The sequence below is a fragment of the Nymphalis io genome, chromosome Z, assembly GCF_905147045.1.
Source record: "Nymphalis io chromosome Z, ilAglIoxx1.1, whole genome shotgun sequence".
NCBI lineage: Eukaryota > Metazoa > Arthropoda > Insecta > Lepidoptera > Nymphalidae > Nymphalis > Nymphalis io.
Genome location: NC_065918.1, coordinates 1,462,277 through 1,484,092, shown reverse-complemented (window position 1 = coordinate 1,484,092; position 21,816 = coordinate 1,462,277). Strand labels below are relative to the sequence as shown.

General features: G+C 34.2%; 3 protein-coding genes across 11 annotated transcripts in view; 2 read left to right on the top strand and 1 right to left on the bottom strand.

Annotated features, from left to right (window-relative positions):
• Nucleotides 1-11,345, top strand: part of LOC126780352 (H(+)/Cl(-) exchange transporter 5) — a 30,369-nt gene extending 19,024 nt beyond the window's left edge. For all 4 annotated transcript variants that reach the window (XM_050504769.1, XM_050504768.1, XM_050504770.1 and 1 more), the window contains 13 exons: nucleotides 378-517; nucleotides 795-998; nucleotides 1,286-1,436; nucleotides 2,120-2,278; nucleotides 2,389-2,528; nucleotides 2,872-3,054; nucleotides 3,305-3,519; nucleotides 4,515-4,723; nucleotides 4,984-5,124; nucleotides 5,355-5,565; nucleotides 6,993-7,156; nucleotides 7,513-7,723; nucleotides 7,948-11,345. In XM_050504769.1, coding sequence (XP_050360726.1) covers nucleotides 378-517; nucleotides 795-998; nucleotides 1,286-1,436; nucleotides 2,120-2,278; nucleotides 2,389-2,528; nucleotides 2,872-3,054; nucleotides 3,305-3,519; nucleotides 4,515-4,723; nucleotides 4,984-5,124; nucleotides 5,355-5,565; nucleotides 6,993-7,156; nucleotides 7,513-7,723; nucleotides 7,948-8,038 — 2,219 coding nt within the window. In that variant the 3' untranslated portion in view covers nucleotides 8,039-11,345. The remainder of the gene's footprint in view (nucleotides 1-377; nucleotides 518-794; nucleotides 999-1,285; nucleotides 1,437-2,119; nucleotides 2,279-2,388; nucleotides 2,529-2,871; nucleotides 3,055-3,304; nucleotides 3,520-4,514; nucleotides 4,724-4,983; nucleotides 5,125-5,354; nucleotides 5,566-6,992; nucleotides 7,157-7,512; nucleotides 7,724-7,947) is intronic.
• LOC126780356 (uncharacterized) overlaps nucleotides 1-21,816 on the top strand; it is a 200,185-nt gene that overhangs the window by 26,761 nt on the left and 151,608 nt on the right. The window lies entirely within an intron of this gene.
• The window catches only part of LOC126780349 (protein furry), a 132,041-nt gene continuing 124,286 nt past the window's right edge, over nucleotides 14,062-21,816 (bottom strand). For all 5 annotated transcript variants that reach the window (XM_050504753.1, XM_050504757.1, XM_050504754.1 and 2 more), the window contains 5 exons: nucleotides 20,219-20,473; nucleotides 18,974-19,105; nucleotides 17,449-17,579; nucleotides 17,189-17,319; nucleotides 14,062-17,081 (listed from right to left, as the gene is read on the bottom strand). In XM_050504753.1, the coding sequence (XP_050360710.1) occupies nucleotides 16,972-17,081; nucleotides 17,189-17,319; nucleotides 17,449-17,579; nucleotides 18,974-19,105; nucleotides 20,219-20,473 (759 nt within the window). In that variant the 3' untranslated portion in view covers nucleotides 14,062-16,971. The remainder of the gene's footprint in view (nucleotides 17,082-17,188; nucleotides 17,320-17,448; nucleotides 17,580-18,973; nucleotides 19,106-20,218; nucleotides 20,474-21,816) is intronic.

The following is a 21,816-nucleotide window of genomic DNA, read 5'->3' as shown; positions in this document are numbered from 1 at the left end:
GAAAAAATATTTTCTTAACATTAGTCGAACTTGAATATGAATTAGTGGAGATGGAGAGATAACAACCATAAATCGCGCGCGATCGAAAACCGTAATGATAATATTTAATAATAAACAAACAAAAAAAAAAAAACGCGGCAACAAGTCGTTTATTGTCGACAAGATCGCTATGACGACATAATAATTTATTGCCCTAATTAGAAAGCGAAAAGTCTTAATCGATAAAAAGCTGATTGTTTTTTCGTATTCAATTGGCAAAATAAAAATAATATATTTAATTCCGTTACAATTTTAATATTATTTAATTTAATGATATACAAATTAAAAAAATTCGATACGTTTTCGGATATTTGTACTTTATTGTATTGATGTTGCAGGCGACACGGATGAAATTCCGGGAATTGGCCAGTACGATGATTTCCACACTATCGATTGGCAGCGGGACATCGCGCGTGACCGGATGCGGCACAGATACATTGTGAAGAAACGTCAAGATTCTCTATGGGATCTCATAAAAGTAAATAATATTGATTGCTTAGTGAAAATAGTGATGTGCTTATTGCCAATTATTATAGAATACATAAGTCACGTAAGTCATATCGTCATGAAACAAAACGTGAATATTATGCGGCATAGTTGTTTGTTTTTGTATATTGTTATTATTTTTCCTTTTACTTTTTGACTTTAATAGTAATTTAGTATTGTGTTCCTAGTATGTCTAATATAAATAATTAATATATGCACTTGCGACGGCTTTTTTCGGTAAAATTAAAAAAAAATTGTTTAATATCCAGGGTGCCCACGACGCGTGGTCAGGATGGGTGTGCGTGCTCCTCGTTGGTGTCTGCACGGGAGTCGTGGCCGGTGTTATAGACATTGGGGCTTCATGGATGACGGACCTTAAGTTCGGCATATGCCCGCAGGCGTTCTGGTTCAACAGGGAGCAGTGCTGCTGGTCAAACGATGAAATTACCTTCGATCATGGGAATTGTTCTGAGGTTAGTAGATCAGATACATTTGTAGTCTTAAAACCCACGATAGAGGCGTTTCTCGTGCATGTCTGATGTGTCGTGTGTCAGATATATAAAATAATGTAAGTTTTATAGAAATAGTATAAATAAAATATATAGCTAGAATCCTCGCAGGCTCAAATGTATAAAGAAATTTGTTAAACGTCTCGTCTTTTATATCGTAGCAGCAATTAAAATATTATCAAAGTTTGAATTGAACAAACTTGTCGTAAATTTGGTAGAGAGCTTATATAACCATCCAATTGCATGGACAGTGGATGACCTGGCCTCAGCTGTTCGGCGAGTCTCGCGAAGGTCCCGGGGCTTACATCATCAGCTACTTGTTCTATATCGTTTGGGCGCTGCTCTTCGCCGCTCTGTCAGCCTCGCTCGTACGGATGTTCGCGCCCTACGCCTGTGGATCTGGTACTGTCTATATCATTAATGTTATATAATGTAAAGCATTCATTGATACATGATATAGCTTGTCGCATGTATTTGTGAAATCATTACTAGAAACATCGAATAGTTTTTTTATTTTTAGAAGAAAATTTTAAATCGGTCATAAAAAATACTTTTAAGTTGCAACTGTATTATTTGAACGTAAAGTAAACACATTGTCATGTACCTTTAATGGGTGCAGCGAGCGCCACTGCTCCTCCCACTGTCAGTATTTCACTTAATCACGTTGAGTGTGTCGTTAACAGTAATTTCATGTTACTGGACGGTTATTTACACGATCAATGTCACATGCGCGTTACGTTTTTTTTATTTATGTTTCATATGTAATTATTGTCTGATATTTACCACGGGTGTGATATGAGCTCGACTCAGCAATAAGCACGTTACGTAACTCCGAGACTCCGCGCACCGTGTCACGCTCGTTGCGTATGTCACTTCATGCTAAGACTATTTTATTTTTTTTGGATTAAAGGATAGGGTTATGCTCTACAATGCCACCTAATGCACGTTGATTGTTCTATGTCTTTGTAAGGGCAACGCTTGCGACAATTTGTGCTTCAAGCAATTCTTTAGAGCTTATGGAGTACAATTACTACGTCCCTCGACTAAAAAAGAAACATTTATATATTCGTTTCAAATATTTTCAGGTATACCCGAGATAAAGACCATCCTGAGTGGTTTCATCATAAGGGGCTACCTCGGCAAGTGGACGCTCATCATCAAAGTAGTCGGCCTGATTCTGTCAGTATCATCCGGTTTGTCGCTTGGAAAGGAGGGGCCCATGGTACACATAGCGAGTTGCTTAGGTAACGTTATTGCCAAATTAATATTATTCTATCAATCTAAAATTTTAACAATTTTTATTAATAAAAAAGCATTCGCTTCCATTGAAATTATAACGATGTTCATTGTCCAGGTAATATCCTATCCTACTTGTTCCCGAAGTACGGTCGGAATGAAGCGAAAAAACGCGAGATACTGTCCGCTGCTGCGGCTGCGGGAGTGTCGGTCGCCTTCGGAGCTCCTATCGGAGGGGTGCTCTTCAGCCTTGAAGAGGTACTACTATATTTTGTGCTAGCGACACACATCAATACCCAACGATTGGACATATGTATATGTGCTTGGGCGATGATGATTATAATACATTATATAACATTTACTGCTTATGCGTATTGGCTAGCTATACATGAACTAGGCTTTGTTCAAGTTTGTCAACGCATTCGCATTGTAAATTAAAAACAATATAAGTCAAATTTCTCCTAGAACCTATCCCCTGCATCGCTTAATATACATGTGCATGAGGAATTTAACATAAAGTTTTGTTAATTACATGTAACTGTCCATTGTTCGCTTTAAGGTACAATAATATTTTATAAACAATTTATTGTCGTATTTCTAGGTCTCATACTACTTTCCGCTGAAAACGTTATGGCGTTCGTTCTTCTGCGCGCTGATCGCGGCCTTCATCCTGCGCTCGATCAATCCCTTCGGCAACGAGCACTCTGTGTTATTCTTCGTGGAGTACAACAAGCCCTGGATATTCTTCGAGCTCATACCGTTTGTCGGCCTCGGTATCATAGGCGTGAGTGACGTTTTAAATACATTTCTAAGACTTAGGTAGAAAAAATATAGCACATTAGGAAATATTATATATTGTATAATTTCGACAATGATTATTAAAAAGAATAAAAATACAAATATAGCTGAGTAGAATATTCTTTGTGACACTAGTTCAGACAAAATTATCTTATCAATTTAATATTTGTCACTGAATATAATTTAAGTTAGTCCAAAAAGTCCCTTCCAAATTCAAATCGACATCTTGTTTCCAGGGTTGCATCGCTACCATATTTATAAAGGCAAACATTTATTGGTGCCGCTACCGCAAATACTCGAAGCTCGGCCAGTACCCGGTTACCGAAGTACTAGTGGTGACATTGGTCACCGCTATCATCGCTTATCCCAACCCGTACACACGGATGAATACGAGCCAACTGATTTATTTGCTGTTCAATCAGTGCGGAATTTCGAACTCGGACCCGCTGTGGTAAATATCATTTTATTAAACAGTTTTTAAAATACGTGCTATACTATTACTATGAAAATTTATTAACAGCCTCTAAAATATACCAGTAGCCAGCAACAATGACACAAGATTTAGTATTTCTCTCTAACAAAGTTAAGATATGTCCTTTTGAGCGATCATGGCGGCCATTCGCAGCGCAGGAGACACGAGGGTGAATCAAAAATAGTTTTAGAAGTTCATATTTTGTGCAGATGTTTTATTTCATCATGTCGCGTTTCTAATAATAAAAATAGTTACATGCAAAGAGTTGTTAAAAACATAAAATTATGGAGACAAGCGAGTTTTGGCTGTGGATTGGATTTGGATTTGGAGTGAAGGCCCGGATAAAATGACACTGTAGGATTATTTTTTGTACAATCTCCACAGGCGTGTCTTCGGTGCACTGGTTGTATCGTTCTATTTGTGTATTTGATGATATATGTTCTCGTTTTTTACTCTGAAGATTCAAGTTTCTGCTGCCGCTGCCAACGTTACGGTCGCAGTGCTCTGTGGTATGGAACACTGGGACTGTTTTATTGATTGCAAGTCAAAAGTAGGGAAGATTATTGATCGCTACTATACAATTTTAATTTCCCATGTGCTTTATGTATTTAAAGAAAAACGTCATAGGAAACTGGCATTAGTCGTGATTTCTTTTTTATACTTTGATTAGAAGAACTTTTGATTCACCCTGGTGTTATTGTGCTCAAGAGTGCACAAGTACAGATGCTCTCACTTTTCTCTTGTTCCCTGGCCTCCTCTTCTTTAAGGAGAAGGTGTGGAGTTCCTTCATACATTTCAAGGCATGGTGTACACATGTGTTCTGACACATTTCATATTTATGTATAATATCTAAAGTGCAGTGAGAGAATAATGAAAGGAACAAATGAAAAAATATGTTTAAAAAATAATTTTACTTATCATAATATCTTATCAGTTGTTCTAATATATATTCATGTGACATAACTTTGTTGCAGCGATTACAACCGCAACTTCACCGATGTAAACTCTGCAATAGAGAAGGCAGCTGCAGGACCGGGAGTTTACCAGGCAATTTGGCTGCTCCTCCTCGCTCTCATCCTCAAGCTAGTGATGACGGTCTTCACTTTCGGTATCAAGGTCCCTTGCGGACTTTTCATTCCTAGTCTTGCTTTGGGTGCCATCGCTGGAAGGATTGTGGGAATTGGTGAGTTGTAATACATTTCAAATATATAAAGTATTGTTTTGTTTTCTCTGTATGTCTCTGTAAAGTGCATTTTAGTAATCATAACTTTGATAATATCACAAATATTTCGTATTAGTATTGAAATCCTCTTAGATATTCTAAGAGTTTCAAGAGATATGGTTTAAAAACTCACTTTGTATTAAAAAACTTATGTATTTGACTATTGTTACAATTTATAACCGACAACCTTTTAGATTATATTTTATTATCCTTTCACTTAGGAGTGGAGCAGCTTGCTTATAACTATCCGAAGATATGGCTGTTCTCCGGAGAGTGTTCGACCGGTGACGATTGTATTACACCCGGACTCTATGCCATGGTGGGCGCGGCGGCGGTACTGGGTGGAGTCACTAGGATGACTGGTGTGTTACTGATACCTTTTGCTAAAAATTGATAGCTACTTTAAATTAAAGTTTAAAACGTTAATATAACATTGTAGAATATAGTTCTTCTAAGTAAAATTTCTCTTAACTATAGTTAAGAGAAATTCTATATAATATTTTTATTTAATTAATTTAAAAGTTGAATTATTTTGTGTACTATTACTAATTAATATGCATTTATAAACAAACTTTTGTAATATTTTTTCCAGTATCACTCGTGGTAATAATGTTCGAGTTGACTGGTGGCGTTCGATACATAGTACCTCTGATGGCTGCCGCTATGGCATCTAAATGGGTAGGCGACGCATTGGGAAGGCAGGGCATATACGACGCTCACATCGCTCTCAACGGATACCCATTCCTGGACAGCAAGGACGAGTTCCAGCACACGTCCCTAGCTGCGGATGTCATGCAGCCAAAGTGAGTGCATATTTTACAATAATGGAATGTTTTATCATAATAATTTTATAATCATGAAAGTTTGTGTGTTTGGATGTTTGTTACGCAATCACCCAAAAACGGTTGAAAGGATTTCGATGAAATTTAACCCGCAGATATTTTATGGCCTGGATCGACAAATAGAATACTTTATATCTCGGTACATAATATGGTTCAATCATTATTAGGAATTTAGATCCCTCAAATCCCAAATAATTTGCCATTTCCACGCGAAAAAAGGTGCTGGCTGAAGCTACATCCAAATAATAACTTCGAAAAGCCAGAAGAGCGTGCCTTGGGACTGTATTTTTGCGGTGTATCCAAACGGGCTCAAAGCCAGAATGTCATTACTTCCCAATAATTTATAATGACTTCGATCCATCAAGGCAAAAAAATATCTGAACAAGGATTTTTTTCATTTCATATTGTCTCTATTAATGTAATATTATGAATACGTTTTAAGCTTGTTCTCATTTTGTGCAAAAGCGAAAGAATTATTTATGTGATTTGAAAATAAAATTTTGTAGCTGGTGTGCATACTAAAATATAAAATAGTTATTGCGATATCAATTATGCCCTCGCTGATGACTGCGAAGGCGACTGTTATATGTGATTTACATTTTATGTTCTAATTTAGATTCGTTCCATGCGATTTGGTAACAGCTTCGCTATATTATGTACTACAATCAGTAAACGCGAAAGCGAATGTCTTAGACCTCTGCCAATAACGTCATGGCAATTAGAGGTCAGAGTCGTTTATATATATCTTTAATCTTCCTGCCTTTGAAATAGGTTATGTATATTATCTTTTAGTTATTCGAACACTCAAAACAAGATATACATGCTAAAGTAAAGTAACAGCCTGTTAATGTTCCACTGCTGGGCTAAGGCCTCCTCTCCCTTTTGAGGAGAACGTTTGGAGCTCATTCCACCACGCTGCTCCAATGCGGAATACACATGTGGCATAATTTCAATGAAATTAGACACATGCAGGTTTCCTCACGATGTTTTCCTTCACCGTCAAGCACGAGATGAATTATAAACACAAATTAAGCACCTGAAAATTCAGCGGTTAAGTTTTGCTCATATTAATTAATATCAGCATTATTGTGTACAGAAATAGCCTTTTTAAAGGATCACTATTATATTGGCTTAATTAGGATGCGATTGCAATATTAAATTGCGAATTTTATATATGTACTAAAGCGTGTTTAGTTCTATAATTTAATATTAACTAAGTAAATACAAATATATATAAAATATTCTTGGCAGGCAATTTTGTTACACAATTGAAGAAAAATAATATATGTCATGCACACGTTCACATTTACGTATCAATTGTACACGCTAATGTATATATATTGCACAATTATAATTTATAAAACTTATAATCTTGTTAATATATCCAGACGCAACGAAACCTTGGCCGTGATCACCCAAGATTCGATGACCGTGGACGATGTTGAAACTTTGCTGAAGGAGACTGAGCATAACGGTTACCCAGTGGTTGTCTCTAAGGAGTCGCAGTACCTCGTCGGATTCGTTCTGCGCAGGGACCTCAACCTCGCTATTGGTAAATATCATAGTCGATACGGTAAATAATTTGTAAAATTTGGTTAACTTCTTTGATAATCAAAATCGTTGTTCTAAATAATAAAATAATATGTGAACACGGGATAATGTATATTATTATAGTATTTATACAAATATACTGTATGACACAGCACGAAAGAAATTGGTCTTCATGTTCAAAACAAATGTTCGTATTTTGATTACTTACGATTATTACGACTTACAATTTATTGCTATTTTATATAAGCAATGGTTTTATAGTAGAAATATCTAGAATCAATGAACACAATTATGCAAATATCTACTGTTAACACAGTACTCTGTAGTTATTTAATATCATAATATAATATATTGCAGCTAATGCTCGCCGCACAATGGAAGGGATAATTGGTCAATCGGTGGTGATATTTGCCGGCCCAGTCCAACCTCAGTCTGGACCTCCCAGCCTCCCTCTCAACCGCATACTCGACATGGCTCCCATCACCGTGACTGACCAGACTCCCATGGAAACCGTCGTGGATATGTTCCGCAAGCTGGGATTGAGGCAGACCCTGGTCACTCATAATGGGTATGAAAATATAATAATTTACACAATATATGTAAAATATAACTGAGAATTAAGTAGCTTTCTTGGCGTCTACTATAGCCGATTGACTATAATGATATTTCAGGCGTTTTCCATTATAGTAACAAGCAATTTGTTCCCAGGTTATAGTTAGGACGTAGTACAATCGAGGTGTAGAGCTATGAATGTATTACAAAGTTTTAATAATTCTTATTTTTTTCTCACAGTCGTTTACTGGGCGTGATAACGAAGAAGGATGTCCTGAGGCATGTGAAACAGATGGACAACGAGGACCCGAACTCGGTCTTGTTCAACTAGACAATACCGGGCCATGTAATCAAGTATACAAAGATAATATGATCTATATATGATTATAATCTTATCTAGATATACGCATGCTATTTAGTGGCGATTCAAAAAGACTAGGCACCATAGAGTTACTAAAAAGATTTTATCAGATGTTTTAATGAACGTACGTGATGGACAAATATAAAAAAAAATCACTATTAATGTTACTCGATGTCATCATTTTAGCGTAACCTATGTATATTTTATATGAATAGTTGATTATTATAAGTATATGCCAAAAGTAGACAAAACGTGTATGAGAAACAGTTAATATTACAGCCGGTGCGTTAGTCTTTTAAATTTCCGCTATTTACATTTTTAAATGTTTATTTTAATTTGTATGTGTATAATGAGGGCCGTTTGAGCTGAACGGATTTTAGTGTAGCTATTCATTTATTATTCGACTTTACATAGTAATTATTATCATGATTTTAAGGATGTAATCAAATATATATTTTAATATTTTTAAGTTTTAGCGTTTTTATAATCGTTTTAATAATGAATGATGTAAGTAATGTAACCATAATTGAAAGTAATCAGTGTTAACAAATATTATAGAGGTAATTAGTTATGAATACGTTTACCACATGTAATCAATAAATTAACGTAACGTCAAACTATAAATCTCCGTTAAAATGTTTCTGAATAAACACAAGTCCATTATGAGCCTAGAAAATAATATAACGCGCTTGTAAGATACGCGATGTAACGTATACATTCCTAATGAGATTATCGCTTATAGACCTTTTGTCCTAAATAGGCTCAGACATTTGAATACAGATGATTATTCATTAACCGTAGCTATGTTATATATTTCTTGAAACGATAAATATAATTTAACGGAGTATTTGTACGAGATATATATAAAGGTATTTTATAAACGTTAATTTAATTTGAAACTTCCGTTCCAGTGTTCGCTGTGACCTCCGTTGCAATATTCGTCATAATATAATATCATCGTTATGAATATTTATTTCGTGGAATTTAGAACTAGCTGCGACATAAAATAATTTAAAGCAATACATAGACATAATCATTAACGGCCCTGCCGATATTCGTTGCATAGCGAGTGAGTGAGATACACTCACCTCTCTCTCTCTCTCTCTCTCTCTCTTTCTTTTTTCATCGATGATTGAAATTCGAAAGGAGACGGCATCGTTTGACTATAGAGCCGCTACGCAACGTTTATAACTGAGGCGTAAATATATAAGAAATATTATTTAAATATGAATTTAATTTAATTTGTAAGTGAATAGTATTCATTAAGGCTACCTCCAGCTAATTCGTTTAACAACGCTGACAGTTATTATTTTCATATTCGTTTACTTTTAATCAGTGCAATGTACTGTTACTATTGGCAGCTCGCTTGGATAACATTCGAATAGATTTCGTGTATATATTAAGCAATGAATTGTTTTTGTTTTACATGATAAATACTATGAACTAAATACGTGTTTAATGTATGGTGTAATTATGCTATCGAATGGATTCTCAATGAAGTAACAGTCACCTTATGTTATCGGTGTAAACGTATGTATTAGAAAATCGATTCTTTATTCTATATTTTATGTAAATTTTTATCTAAATGTACATTTTGTAATAATTGTCGTTTATTGTAATCAAATATTTATGAGATGTAAATGATAATATGTATAAATGTTAAATAACAGCGTAAGAGCATTCGACGAGGTGCCTTACACCGCTTCAGGTTTTAGACTATTGATGTTAACGTTATTCAATCGACGTTTTATTAATGAACGTGTTGTAATTAATACAAGCATCGCTCGCTATCGACATTTTAGTTGTTTTGCCACAGTACAGGGGAATATCTTTCGAATGATACGATATCCCCTCATATAATAAATACTAGAAATGTAAAACATATCTAATAACCCCAGTTCATTAATGAGACGTATTGAATTACGGAATCTATGTGGTAAATTTAAATATAAACGGCTTAGAGTGCCCGAGTTATTCCGTAGTCGGCCTGAGATCATATCCGTTGTGACGTAGGATCGAATAAACGAATATCGTAGGCGCAATAACATTGCTTGTAGTTGAAAATAATAGTGACATTTATTTAGAAATCGTTAAAGTAAATAGATTTATTTCGATTTTTTTTTTTTTTTTATCGATGAACATTTTTAGTGGATTATATTAGATGTTATATACATTTCGAGTTTTTTTAATAATATGTACTGAACAAAAAAATTGTACATAATAATATCAGTCGTAGTATTAGTATAATTTCGTAGGTGTAGTGGTGTATACAGCTTTGCACATTTCTATGATATATTACTGTGTTTTTGTTTTTATTTATATAATTTAATTGTATTTTTAAAAATATTTACTTTAAACGTACTACTGTACTAAATAATTTGTCAGTTGTCAGGTGTAGTATTAAACATCTCAGTTTAACTCTATTTGTAATTGCATAATAGGCTTTTTTTTATTGTTTTTTTAATAAGGCTTTTTATATAAACGTTTGTGATTACACAACACAGTGCAATTAATATGTGATTTTCATTGCAGCTCACTATTTAAATTCACAATATTTAACGTATTACAAATAATAATTTTTAATGTAAATATATAAAATATTAATATACACTAATGTAATGAAAACTAAGTGTAAATCGCTGCGGGCAATAGTTTGTCATATAATCAATATCTTTCATTCATAACATATTTTTGTAAGATGGATACAGTTGGTGAGTACCGAGCAAAGCCTTTAAAATTAATAAATATTTTCATCTCTTACAAGTGGACCGATGGTAGCCGCTATTCTCACCGTTTCCATTGTTATTCTTATATGAATATATGTATATATACCGTAGCAGTCTGTGTATGTCCCACTGCTGGGCTAAAGGCCTCCTCTCCTCTTTTTAAGGAGAAGCTTTGGAGCTTATTCCACCACGCTGCTGCGATGCGGGTTGGTGCAATATATATATATATTTCCAGTGAAACCGTAAAACAATTGTGTTTCTCTACGGCGTCCATCCAATGTCGAAGGCCGATCTGTATCGTATTCACCGCTGTATAAAAGGACTGATGAAACAATTTAGATGTTTGTAAATATACACTATTATCATATACACGTAACGCGTTCTACCTTACGCGACACTTTTGTAGAGAATATATATGTACATGACGACTGAGGTAACAGCTCTTATGACTAACATTGTAATGCGATTTAAGACGCGCTACTTCCCTCTCAAGTGTGTGTTAATATGTTAAGATCTTACTGTTCGTGCAGAATAAAGGCAAATAAAGTGTTTTGAAATTATTTCATTTCGGTTTCGAGTGTGCTTCTTTTTATTTGAAGATAGTTTTGTAAGATACTTTTTTGTACGGTTTAATATAATATCATTTTGTTATTTTAATTAACATGACGTTCTTCTGAGCGATTCTGGGCACAGTCGTCTGTGAAAACGCAGGAGCACTATTTATTCCTTCACTTTTATAATCATACACGTCGAGAGAGAGATCAGGCGCAGGACCGACTACTTTAAACATTGCTATGCTGCTGAGGATTTTTTAACAGGAAACCCCAGGAAATCGGAATCTGCCACTAAGACCAGAACAAGGACGCGGTTCTGACATAAGAGTATTTTTATATAGAGTGTTGGCTAAAACTTTTAGATCCTTATAATTTTAGACGTGGTTGAGTTTTTATAATAGAGGTAAGACATGAATGCACTAAATTTTAGCTAATTAAGGTTTCTGGCAAAATTAATGTTTGTAGTCTATTTAGATTGAGCTGGGCTTTGCTTTCACAGTTACTTTGCGAATTGAATGTTTTGAAGCAATAATTGAACGTGTTCCAAGGGATATGCGATATGTGTGCATAGCTACGCGGTTAGTTAAATATACCTGGACGACATTGCTTAGATATTACATATACAACTGATACAATATATAAAATAAACTTCGTAGAAAGATCGAAGGATCTAATCGCCTAGTCCCTTAGAAATCGAAAGGGCGCTTTTCAGCATTATTTACACATACAGCCAGCGACTTATACTTACCGTGGTATTGTCTATTTTATAAAATCAAGTATTTTTAATTCGGTGGCGAAATGAGCAATATCGAACAGAACCACTAATGCAATGCGAATTTATTTTCAAGCATTTTATTGAAATTATTATCCATAAGTAAATGATGATAATAATATTTTTGACAGTATTTGAAAATTCTGGTAAAATAAATAGAAAAAAAAGAATAATTCACACTTCGAGGTAGTGAAGTATACATTATTATTTAAAAAAAATAATAAATGTCAAAAAGGCTGATGACGTAGCGAGCGCACTGGTCCAGTTGCATAATACACAGATTAGTAAGATTTTCTTTAAGGCAACATTAAAAAAGTAGAACAAACATGTGTTGATTTGATTGTCATAAATAAATTAATTAAACGTATGTATATAAATTACATTACAAAATAATAATAATAAAAATATACAGAAATTAAAAGAATATTTTTACAATAGATTTAAGTTTTATATGAATTCGCTTATTTAATTTGTAATATTTGCTTTGCTTTTAAATGTGGTCTTGCTTAGTCTTGCAGTACAGTGCAAACGTAAAGTGCAAAGTGCAACTCCGAACTAATTTTTTATAACAGATATATTTAAACATGAATAAATTATGGCGAACTATTCCATTGCTTGCGGTAGTTTATGTTTATCAAATAATTAAATTAGATTGCCAGCAGAATTATCTTCTCTTTCTGTAATTGTTATTTATTGCCATAATTTTATTTTCATTTCTTTTTAAAACAACGATAACAACAATTTTCTTTGCTTTCTCTTAAAATGTTGAGCGTTATAAAATATTTTCGGTAATACACATATTTTATATGAACCAAGTATTATAACGGGTTATTTATTTCTTTCGAAGTATTACATTATATTTCGTGTATTATAGTTCGAGTTATATAATCGCGAAGTAATCTTATGGGCGTTTTGCTTATTACTTATTTATTATTTTATTTTCTTACTTCAATTGCTTATCGTCGACTTAGAAACATTAATACGAGTATCTGGTCATCTATGAAACCGTTGTAGTAAATCTCTGTGCTGCAATCGTAGATCGTAGTCTGTGGTGTTTGCGTTGCAATGTTGCCATTCTAATCGATTGTTAGGTCTGGCTAATTTTCGACCAGCGGAAATATGACTAAGTTTTTTTTGTAAAATTCAGACGCGTGAACACAAAACTATTATAGGCCACATCTTAAACTGAGGCTTAACTAAATTTTTTATTTGCATTTACAAAATAAATGCTTACATTATCTATCATTTGCCTTTACACATAATATATTTTTGTATGAGGGCGTCACCGCTTGAATGTACTCATTGGGCACTCAATAGTTCGATTTTATTGTTGCAGGCTTACACCACAGAGACGGTAAATTGTTTCTCGTATAAAATGTGAATTTTGTGATTACTGTGATTTATTACCCGGGGCATTCAATATAATTTTAATTAGAATTATATCAAATATGATATTCCTTACAGATAATCTCTTTATTTTTTAAAGTTATCAACGTACACCGTGGGCCGCAGCTTGTACTCAATAATTGGATAGCTTACGACATTGATCTTTTATTTATAATATTTTCAGTCTTTTCTCTTACGTCACAAGCAATAGATGTATAGCTTCAACAAAATGGCGATTTATATAATGGTTTGCACGGATCAAGTAAAATATTTAGACGTATCGCATTAAATCGACGAATTTTCGTTATATCTTTAAGTTCTTTAATAATCTAAATTAACAAAAATAAATGATTAGTCATTTGAATATCCTACAATCATGTTTAATGAAATTATTATAATTATTTGTTATGGACTATGACATGTTACGAGGGTTAAATGATGGATATTTGAGTCGATCAGAATATTCGAAAAAGAGTTATGTGGTCATGCCTTAAATTCTATATTCGGCGTGATGCTTATTACTTGTGAATACATATAGTAAAAAAAAAACGGACAAGATATTAATTCATTTATTAATTTAAAATACATGTACAACTGGTTATAAACTTTATTATTTCACATCGTTACTAATACGCGTGTGGCGCGAACGGGAAGGGAGAATAAAATTAAGCTAATAATAAATAACCTAATTAGTTACACAATAAACTAAAATGAACAAGTTTATCACAAAAAAGCGTTGAGTAAATATAGCAATTAAAACGAAATTATGCATCATTTGGTACATTTTGCTCGAAGGCAAAGAAGCGCGCTGAAGATAACCGACTGGCATGGGAGACGAGTTTAGTTGAAGTGAAATGATCACGCAATCGGATCGTAACGTCTCCTCGTACCTCGGATATCTCCACCGCGAATAAAGCTGAGATAGATTCGATTTTCACGCGAACAATATGATTTAAATATAAGTTGAAACGACGATAGAGATGACATATTTTTTTTAAAATCGCCGGAAAATCGAACCTGTGACTCAGTTACAATGGCAGTCTTAATTAAAAATGTTGATAACTAATTGCTTCGTTAATAGAGACAGGTTTCATGAAAAGAACACGAAGAACTCGTAACATGTATTGAATCGTCGCGATAATGACAATGTAATGTAACATTAGAGGTGTCTTTGTATTACTGCGATAGTAATTTGTCGTGTTTGTATGTTCGTTCGTGCGAGTTTCGAAGATATAAAAATTGGGTGATATTGATATGTGCGAATATAGACAACAAAATAGGCACTAGAAAAAAAAATCAAGTATTTGGTTGCGTACACGCGATATCTCGAATTTTTTAACGTAACATATTAATCTGTTACGTTTGAAAGATTTCTAACAAGATTATTAAATAACGAATGTATTGTGATCGTGAAAACTATGGGCGCGTTTTTTTGACCCTTCTGCAGTTCACATCAAGCGTTCGCTGTTCGCCCGTAGAACAAGTAGTCGGAAGCACACAGACGGACACTAACGTCAGACACCAAAGATAGTTAATACTTATAGAATTCGCTTCGCTAGTTTTATATATTTTGTTGATTTCACTTGTCGAAATGTTTGTTGTGCGACATCGCGTGTTATTACAATATCCTAGCTGAGATCAGTAATATGAAAACTAAATGAGTTTTAATCACAATAATATGTACCGTTAGTACACTAATTCACCTAATAATTATTTATTTACTAAATTCGCTACCCCGTGCGCCGCAGCGAGCACGGCTATCAAAAAACGTTAAATTCATATGATATGAAGAATATTTAACTTCTTTTAGAAAGCTAAAAAAAATAATATAATAGACACTTTTTCGTAAAGTATTAGTAAAAATACAAACAAAATGGTAACAAGTAAAAGGAAACAATACTGACGATAAAACGATTAAAATAAAACATCATCATAATATTTTCAAAGAAGATAAGAATTACTGTCAAATTGAGTTTTTCAAATCACGTTCAGAAACTTTAGAATTATGTCGAGATCGAGAAGTCGACACTCTTACTCTAAAACACTCGTTAACTTTGAATATATCCATTTAATAACAAATATGTAATTCTATCGACAAAGTGTCGGTTGATATAATATACATAAGGTCGTGGTACACACTTCATACAAATGAGGAAGCAATATTAAATCGATTCATAAACTCTTATGTATTATAATATCGTGATTGAGAGCTGAATATACTTGTATAATTTAATATTAACTACTTGAAACGTAATAATCGAACTCGAGGGAGAGCTCCCCCCTCCCCGCGGCTTTGTCATGTATTCTTTTTATTACATATCTTAATTTACAACGTTTATAAACACGACATTGAAATGTTCATCACTAACGGAGCGCAGAAAGCAGAAGGCGTCCGAGCGACCGGAGGCGTACAGATATTTAACATTTAATATACGAATAAAACACTGAATGTATATAGACACCGATTTTTATCTTAAAATATAATTTTCAGACACTTATATAAGCGTAAAACGAACTCCACAAAAATATATCTTCATGTACCCTAAAGACGAAATATTGAAAACACATTTAAGGCAATTTTTTTATATTTTTTTGATATATATTAAAGACTAACGACAAGATGAATTACATAATACTTGAGATTGATATTTTTGGTTTATTAGATTTGAAGTTTCGAAATTTCAAATCTCGTTTTGTCACAAAAGTATGACGTCACATTATGGAGTCAATAATATAACTTATATAGTGATGTAATGTAACGTTAAGCGTTCGGGTCAGTGTATATCATTTATAATATCGCTTGCTTGAAAATCTCGAAGAATGTCCGGTCCGGTCTGTTTGATTTTGGTACATTCGCTGTAAATGTACTTTGTTTCTGAACATCGTTTACATGCACACCTTAATCAAAAGAATCGATTTAAAAACGTATACATAAAATATATGCGTCAGTAACGAAAGAAGGAAAACTTTGAAATTAGACGATAATACGATAATAAGCCTTTGAGGATATACTATTCAAATGTTGGGTGTTTATGGGTGACTGAATACAATGCTGTTGAAATACACGACGTGGGTAGAACTACCGAGAATTATGTATCGATGTTTCAACTGAAGCGTGGATTTGGTTATAACTAGAACACACTGCGACATATATTATTCTCCAATTCGACGAACGTGATGTGATGTTTGTTAATGAGTAACTTAATTAATAAAATAGTTTAAATGTAAAAACGGGAATGATAGTTTATAATTCATATCAATTTTAGGATGCTAATAGAGGTTTAGTGCGCGTTATTTGGATCTGAGTATATTTGGATGAGTATGTATGAAGTACTATTATGGTAATTACAGTCTAGTGCACGCGTAGGTCGCGCACATGTGCGCCATCGTTTATATGTCGATATTAAAGCAGCTAAAGAGAGCTGGGTGGCGCGAGCGCGTAGGCCGCGGGCGGGGGGCGCGACATCAGCCAAACTCTTGTCGCTGCAGGGACACTGACACTTTGTACAGGCTCTCCATCATGAAAGACAGGTTCTGGGACAACTCGTTCACTGGCCGGGTGATCGCGACCATGTCTACATAAAAAAAAAACAGTATAATAATGAAATATTTTGTTATTTTTATTGTTGCACGGATTCAAAATGCTATTCGTTGCATAATTAAGTTTTTATTTCGTACGTACCAGGATGTGCTTGCGAAAGTCCTTTGCAGTAAACATGTAGCAAGCTCGTTACGTCATCTTCGGGAAGTTCTCCGCGTTCCAAAATCCGCTCAGCGTTGCGTTCGCGCACTAATGCTAGTGCAGCTCCCCACCTTCACATGTTACACAGTATATAGGATATACATAACTATTTGCATAAAAACATAACTATTTCATAAATATATAATCTATGTTCCATTATTGTTAGTAGTAGTATATTACGTAGAATTTTTTTTAATCACCTCTGCCGTTGTAGTAGGTGGAGCAGACGCGCCTCGTCGTGGGGCGCAGGTGAATGTTCACCCCAAGAGTCGACTACGTGTGCAGTCAGCGCCACTCGTACCGACATTACGGCCGCGCTCATTTCTACTCCCTGTGAAAATATTTTTTCTTTAAATGACCTTTTCTCGGTAGAAATTGGTCGAACACGAAAGTGGTAGTACCTTTGAAAAAGTGTTCATTACTACCTCTGTACTGTTTACTAACCTCTAGAATAGTTGCGCTATTTTTAGGGAACTATTAACCACACTCTAGAATAGTTGTGTCATCTTTACGAAACTGTTTACCATCTTCTATAATAGTAATACCAACCTCACGGCACTGTTATGTTGTAAAGGCACACTCATTAATGTTAAGACTTTTTTCGTTAATTGTTATATCAATTTTAATGTTTTTAAGTTATTTTTATAAACAACAAAACAAAGGAAAGACACACAACAAAGGACTATACGTAATACGCCCTCGTGAAGTTGCACAAAATTTAGTTCGATCTCGTTAAATCATAAAATAACTAGGAAATAAATATTTCCGCCCTGCTAATTGCGTTTGGATTGAATTACGCTTCTGTTTTTTATATTTCATTTTCATTAATAATAATATAATCAATTTCATAATCATTTGTATTAATAAGACAATTTGAATAACGACAGTACCCTAGTGCCTGTTTTCGATATCTGGTATATCGAGAAGGAGCCACATCGACTCATGTTTAGTTATAACTCTCAAATACATGACTTTTGAATACAAAAATTATATTTATAAAATTGAAAAAAAACAGCTTATAAAATGTTACATAAAAGATGAATCCAATTGCTAACAATACTCCGAGTAAAACGCATATTACGAATGTTGAATAATTTAACTCGCAGTTGGAGTATTATATTACAGGATACGGAGACGACCTCGGTCGAGTCGAGGGTATGGGGAGGGAGAATGGGGTTACACGTGGATCCTGTAATGCTCTCGCGGTTGCAACGCGCTTGTGCAAGCTCGCAATCGATACCTCGCCCGCTGGCGTTGCACGCGGAGGTCAAACATTGCATCATATAAAACGTGAACTTCTGACATTCACAAGGTCGGGTCGGTTCCAACTCGTACGGAATAATTTTTACACGAGGCGGTCCTATGTGCACTTCATGAGAACTTTTAATATTTTAATAAGCGTTCATGCAACCTTTGTCATGTAGATTGATGTTGCGTCGTTTTAGTTCATTATATATATTAATAGCGAATAAAAAATGCACCTTTATGCAAAGCTGATTTTTACGTAATATACAATATTAAATTTTTCGTACATCATATGAAGTATTTTTTTAGTATATACTAATAAGCAAATTCGGTGCTAAGATTTCTTAGGCTAAAGATTTAACATTTAAAATATTGATTTCCTGTTATTTTTAATATAAGATAACCTAATACTAATTTCACTTATATGGGAATTCGTAAATTTGAAATAAAAGATTAGATTAAATTGAAAGTTGTTCTCACCCGGTTGTCGAGGGCCGCGTGGTAAACAGCTACAACCATCTTGTTGTTGGTCTCCAGAAGTAGCAGCAGTTGGAAGATCAGCTTATACAAGCATCTTCCTGTTTCTTCTGCATTTCGAGACAACTCGAGAGTCTGGGGGAGAGGTCTCTTTTTGTGAAACTGTATTAAGATTTGAGTATGTTTTTAGATATTTTTAATGTGATGATGTAAGGATTCTAAAATTCCCATAAATCGAAATCTGTTCAGACATTTAAGTTATAGTGGAAAAAAACCACATACATACATATATGAACCCTAAAAACATTACACTCCTTTTTTGGACAGTCATGTAAATATGCGTATTAATCGAATTGAACGAGTACTTGAGTTGCTTACTTAGTATACAATCAAGAGATGGATGTAAATAGTTCAGGGGCAATATGATTAAACTTATAAGAATTACGATGAGCTAAATACGTTCGCACAAACATAAATACGCATAGTATATAAAATATATTTTTTTTCCGAAAAGACCTTTTCGTTCGATTTTTTCGAACATTTAAAGTCGTTAATAAGAAAAAAAAGGTTCTCATTTGTAATTATTGGAGTTTATAATATATATGATGTTTTTCTCGAAAATGTAACGCTCGCCTGTTATACACGCTTAAAACAAAATATTTACGGATACAGGTTACTGATAAGACACCCACTTATTAAATCTTAAAATAATAAGGTACGTTTTGCTAGTAGATATAAGTAGATACTTTTTTGAAACTTTCAAATTTTCGTCCAAAATGAAAAAGATATATATAATTCAGTGTTACAAGTATTTTGATATATAATTTGCTCATATTTCATATCGACAATGATTAAAGTTCGGATCGATTTCATTACAAATACGAAGAAGGCCAACGAGGCAGACATCCTCTGATATTACGAAAATAGACCATTTTAATGTATAACGTTTTATTTTTAAATCTAAACTCGCTAGTCGGTGGGATTTATCATTTTATAGGAAATACAATTTGTAGTCATATATTATTCATGACTTTATGAATTGCATGAGAAGTAGCGTAGGCGGTGGCACGAGCCGCCCACGGCTCACACAGCCCACGCCTTACGCCGCTGCTGTGCATCAGCGTTAATACCTTATGATTTAAATATGATTAAAAAGAAACAAGTATATTTGTATCGGTAATTTGAAAAATAAAACGTTATACAATGCCGTAAAAGTTTGCCATGGATTGTTGTGTATATTGGACATACCTCCAAAGCATGTTCACGCCTGTCGAAGTAGGTTTCAAGATGTTCATTAATCTCAAGAGCCGCGTATCGCACCGCGTCGCGCACTCGGGCGCAGTCCGCAGCTAGGGGCCCCACCCACAGTAAAGGGGGCTCTTCCGAGCTGAGTCGTTCCAGAACTGCGGCAAGGTCGCCTGAGCCTCCTGAGCTCCCGGATCCACCCGTACCGGAAAGTAGAGCCCCCTCACCGCAAACCGAAATGGTCTTCGATGTTACTTCCTAGAAAAAAAAATAGTAAAATATATTAAATAAGATTTTTTGTGTAATCGTTTCGCAGAAAGAGTAGGAAATCAAACGGGGTTCGTGGCCTTCATACATTCTACCACAAATTAGAAATTGCGAACCCAAGGCATAATTATTACATACATATTTTGTAGGGGCACTAATAATGAGAATGAGTACTTTATTGTTTTTTTTTCTGGAACATTATTCACACATGGCCATCTTATCCCAAACTAAGCAGAGCTTGTACTATGGAAACCAGACAACTGATATCTTTTGTAAATACATACTTATATAGCTAATTACACCCAGACTCAGGAGAAACAGACATGTTTATGCACACAAATGTCTGTCCAAGGTGGGAATCGAACCCACAACCTTAGGCGTAAAAGGCAAATATCTACCAACCACGCCAACCGGCCCTTGAAACTTGATAATGCAAACGTTAGTCCGTTACTGTATAGTGGCTAATAAGTATCTCGTAATAGTGTAGTAATTAAATTCAAGTCTAAAACAGCTATTACTCGAAAGAGTAATTATATTTCTATATATCGAATCATCATCAAGTGTACATCCTAGGCGTCGTTTGTTTTTTTTTAAACAATATCATGGAAATTATATTTTAAATTTAACCAAGTATTGTTTTAAATTTATGTAATGTCACTTTAATTCTACTGCACTAATTTTATTTATTTTTTATAGATTAGATAGGCGGACGAGCATATGGGCCACCTGATGATAAGTGGTCACCAACGCCCATTGTAAGAAATGTTAACCATCGCTCATATCTGATCTAACCTTGGGAACTAAGATGTTATGTTCCTTGTGCCTGTAATTATTTCATTACTAATTGATCGACTTTACTATTCGGCCTATTTGGTCTCGAAATCTAAACACAAATTAATTAGAAGTTCTACTATTAATATAGAAGTAAGTACAAAGACACGCAAACGATAGTTCAAAAAAATCATGTTTTAATATTGCATAATAATATTAACTGCGTTATGCAATATTTCATCTCGATTGTAACTATATCTGATATGCAGATGAAGTGAAGGGTCGAGTTGGAGAGGGAGGTGGGTGGCGAGCCGGGAGATTAATTCTATTTTCATTTTACATGGAAACTACTGCGAGAAATTCAGGATAAAAATTATGGAATTTAATATATAGTACCTTTTAAGGTTTCACTGCAATACCGAATATATATTTTTTAATATACGCATAATATTTATATAAGAAACATAAATTATTATTAAATATGCAAACATTTTTCAAATCAAATTTACTGGTGCAATTTTGTCTGGGTAGACACCACCCACTCATCAGATATTCTACCGCAA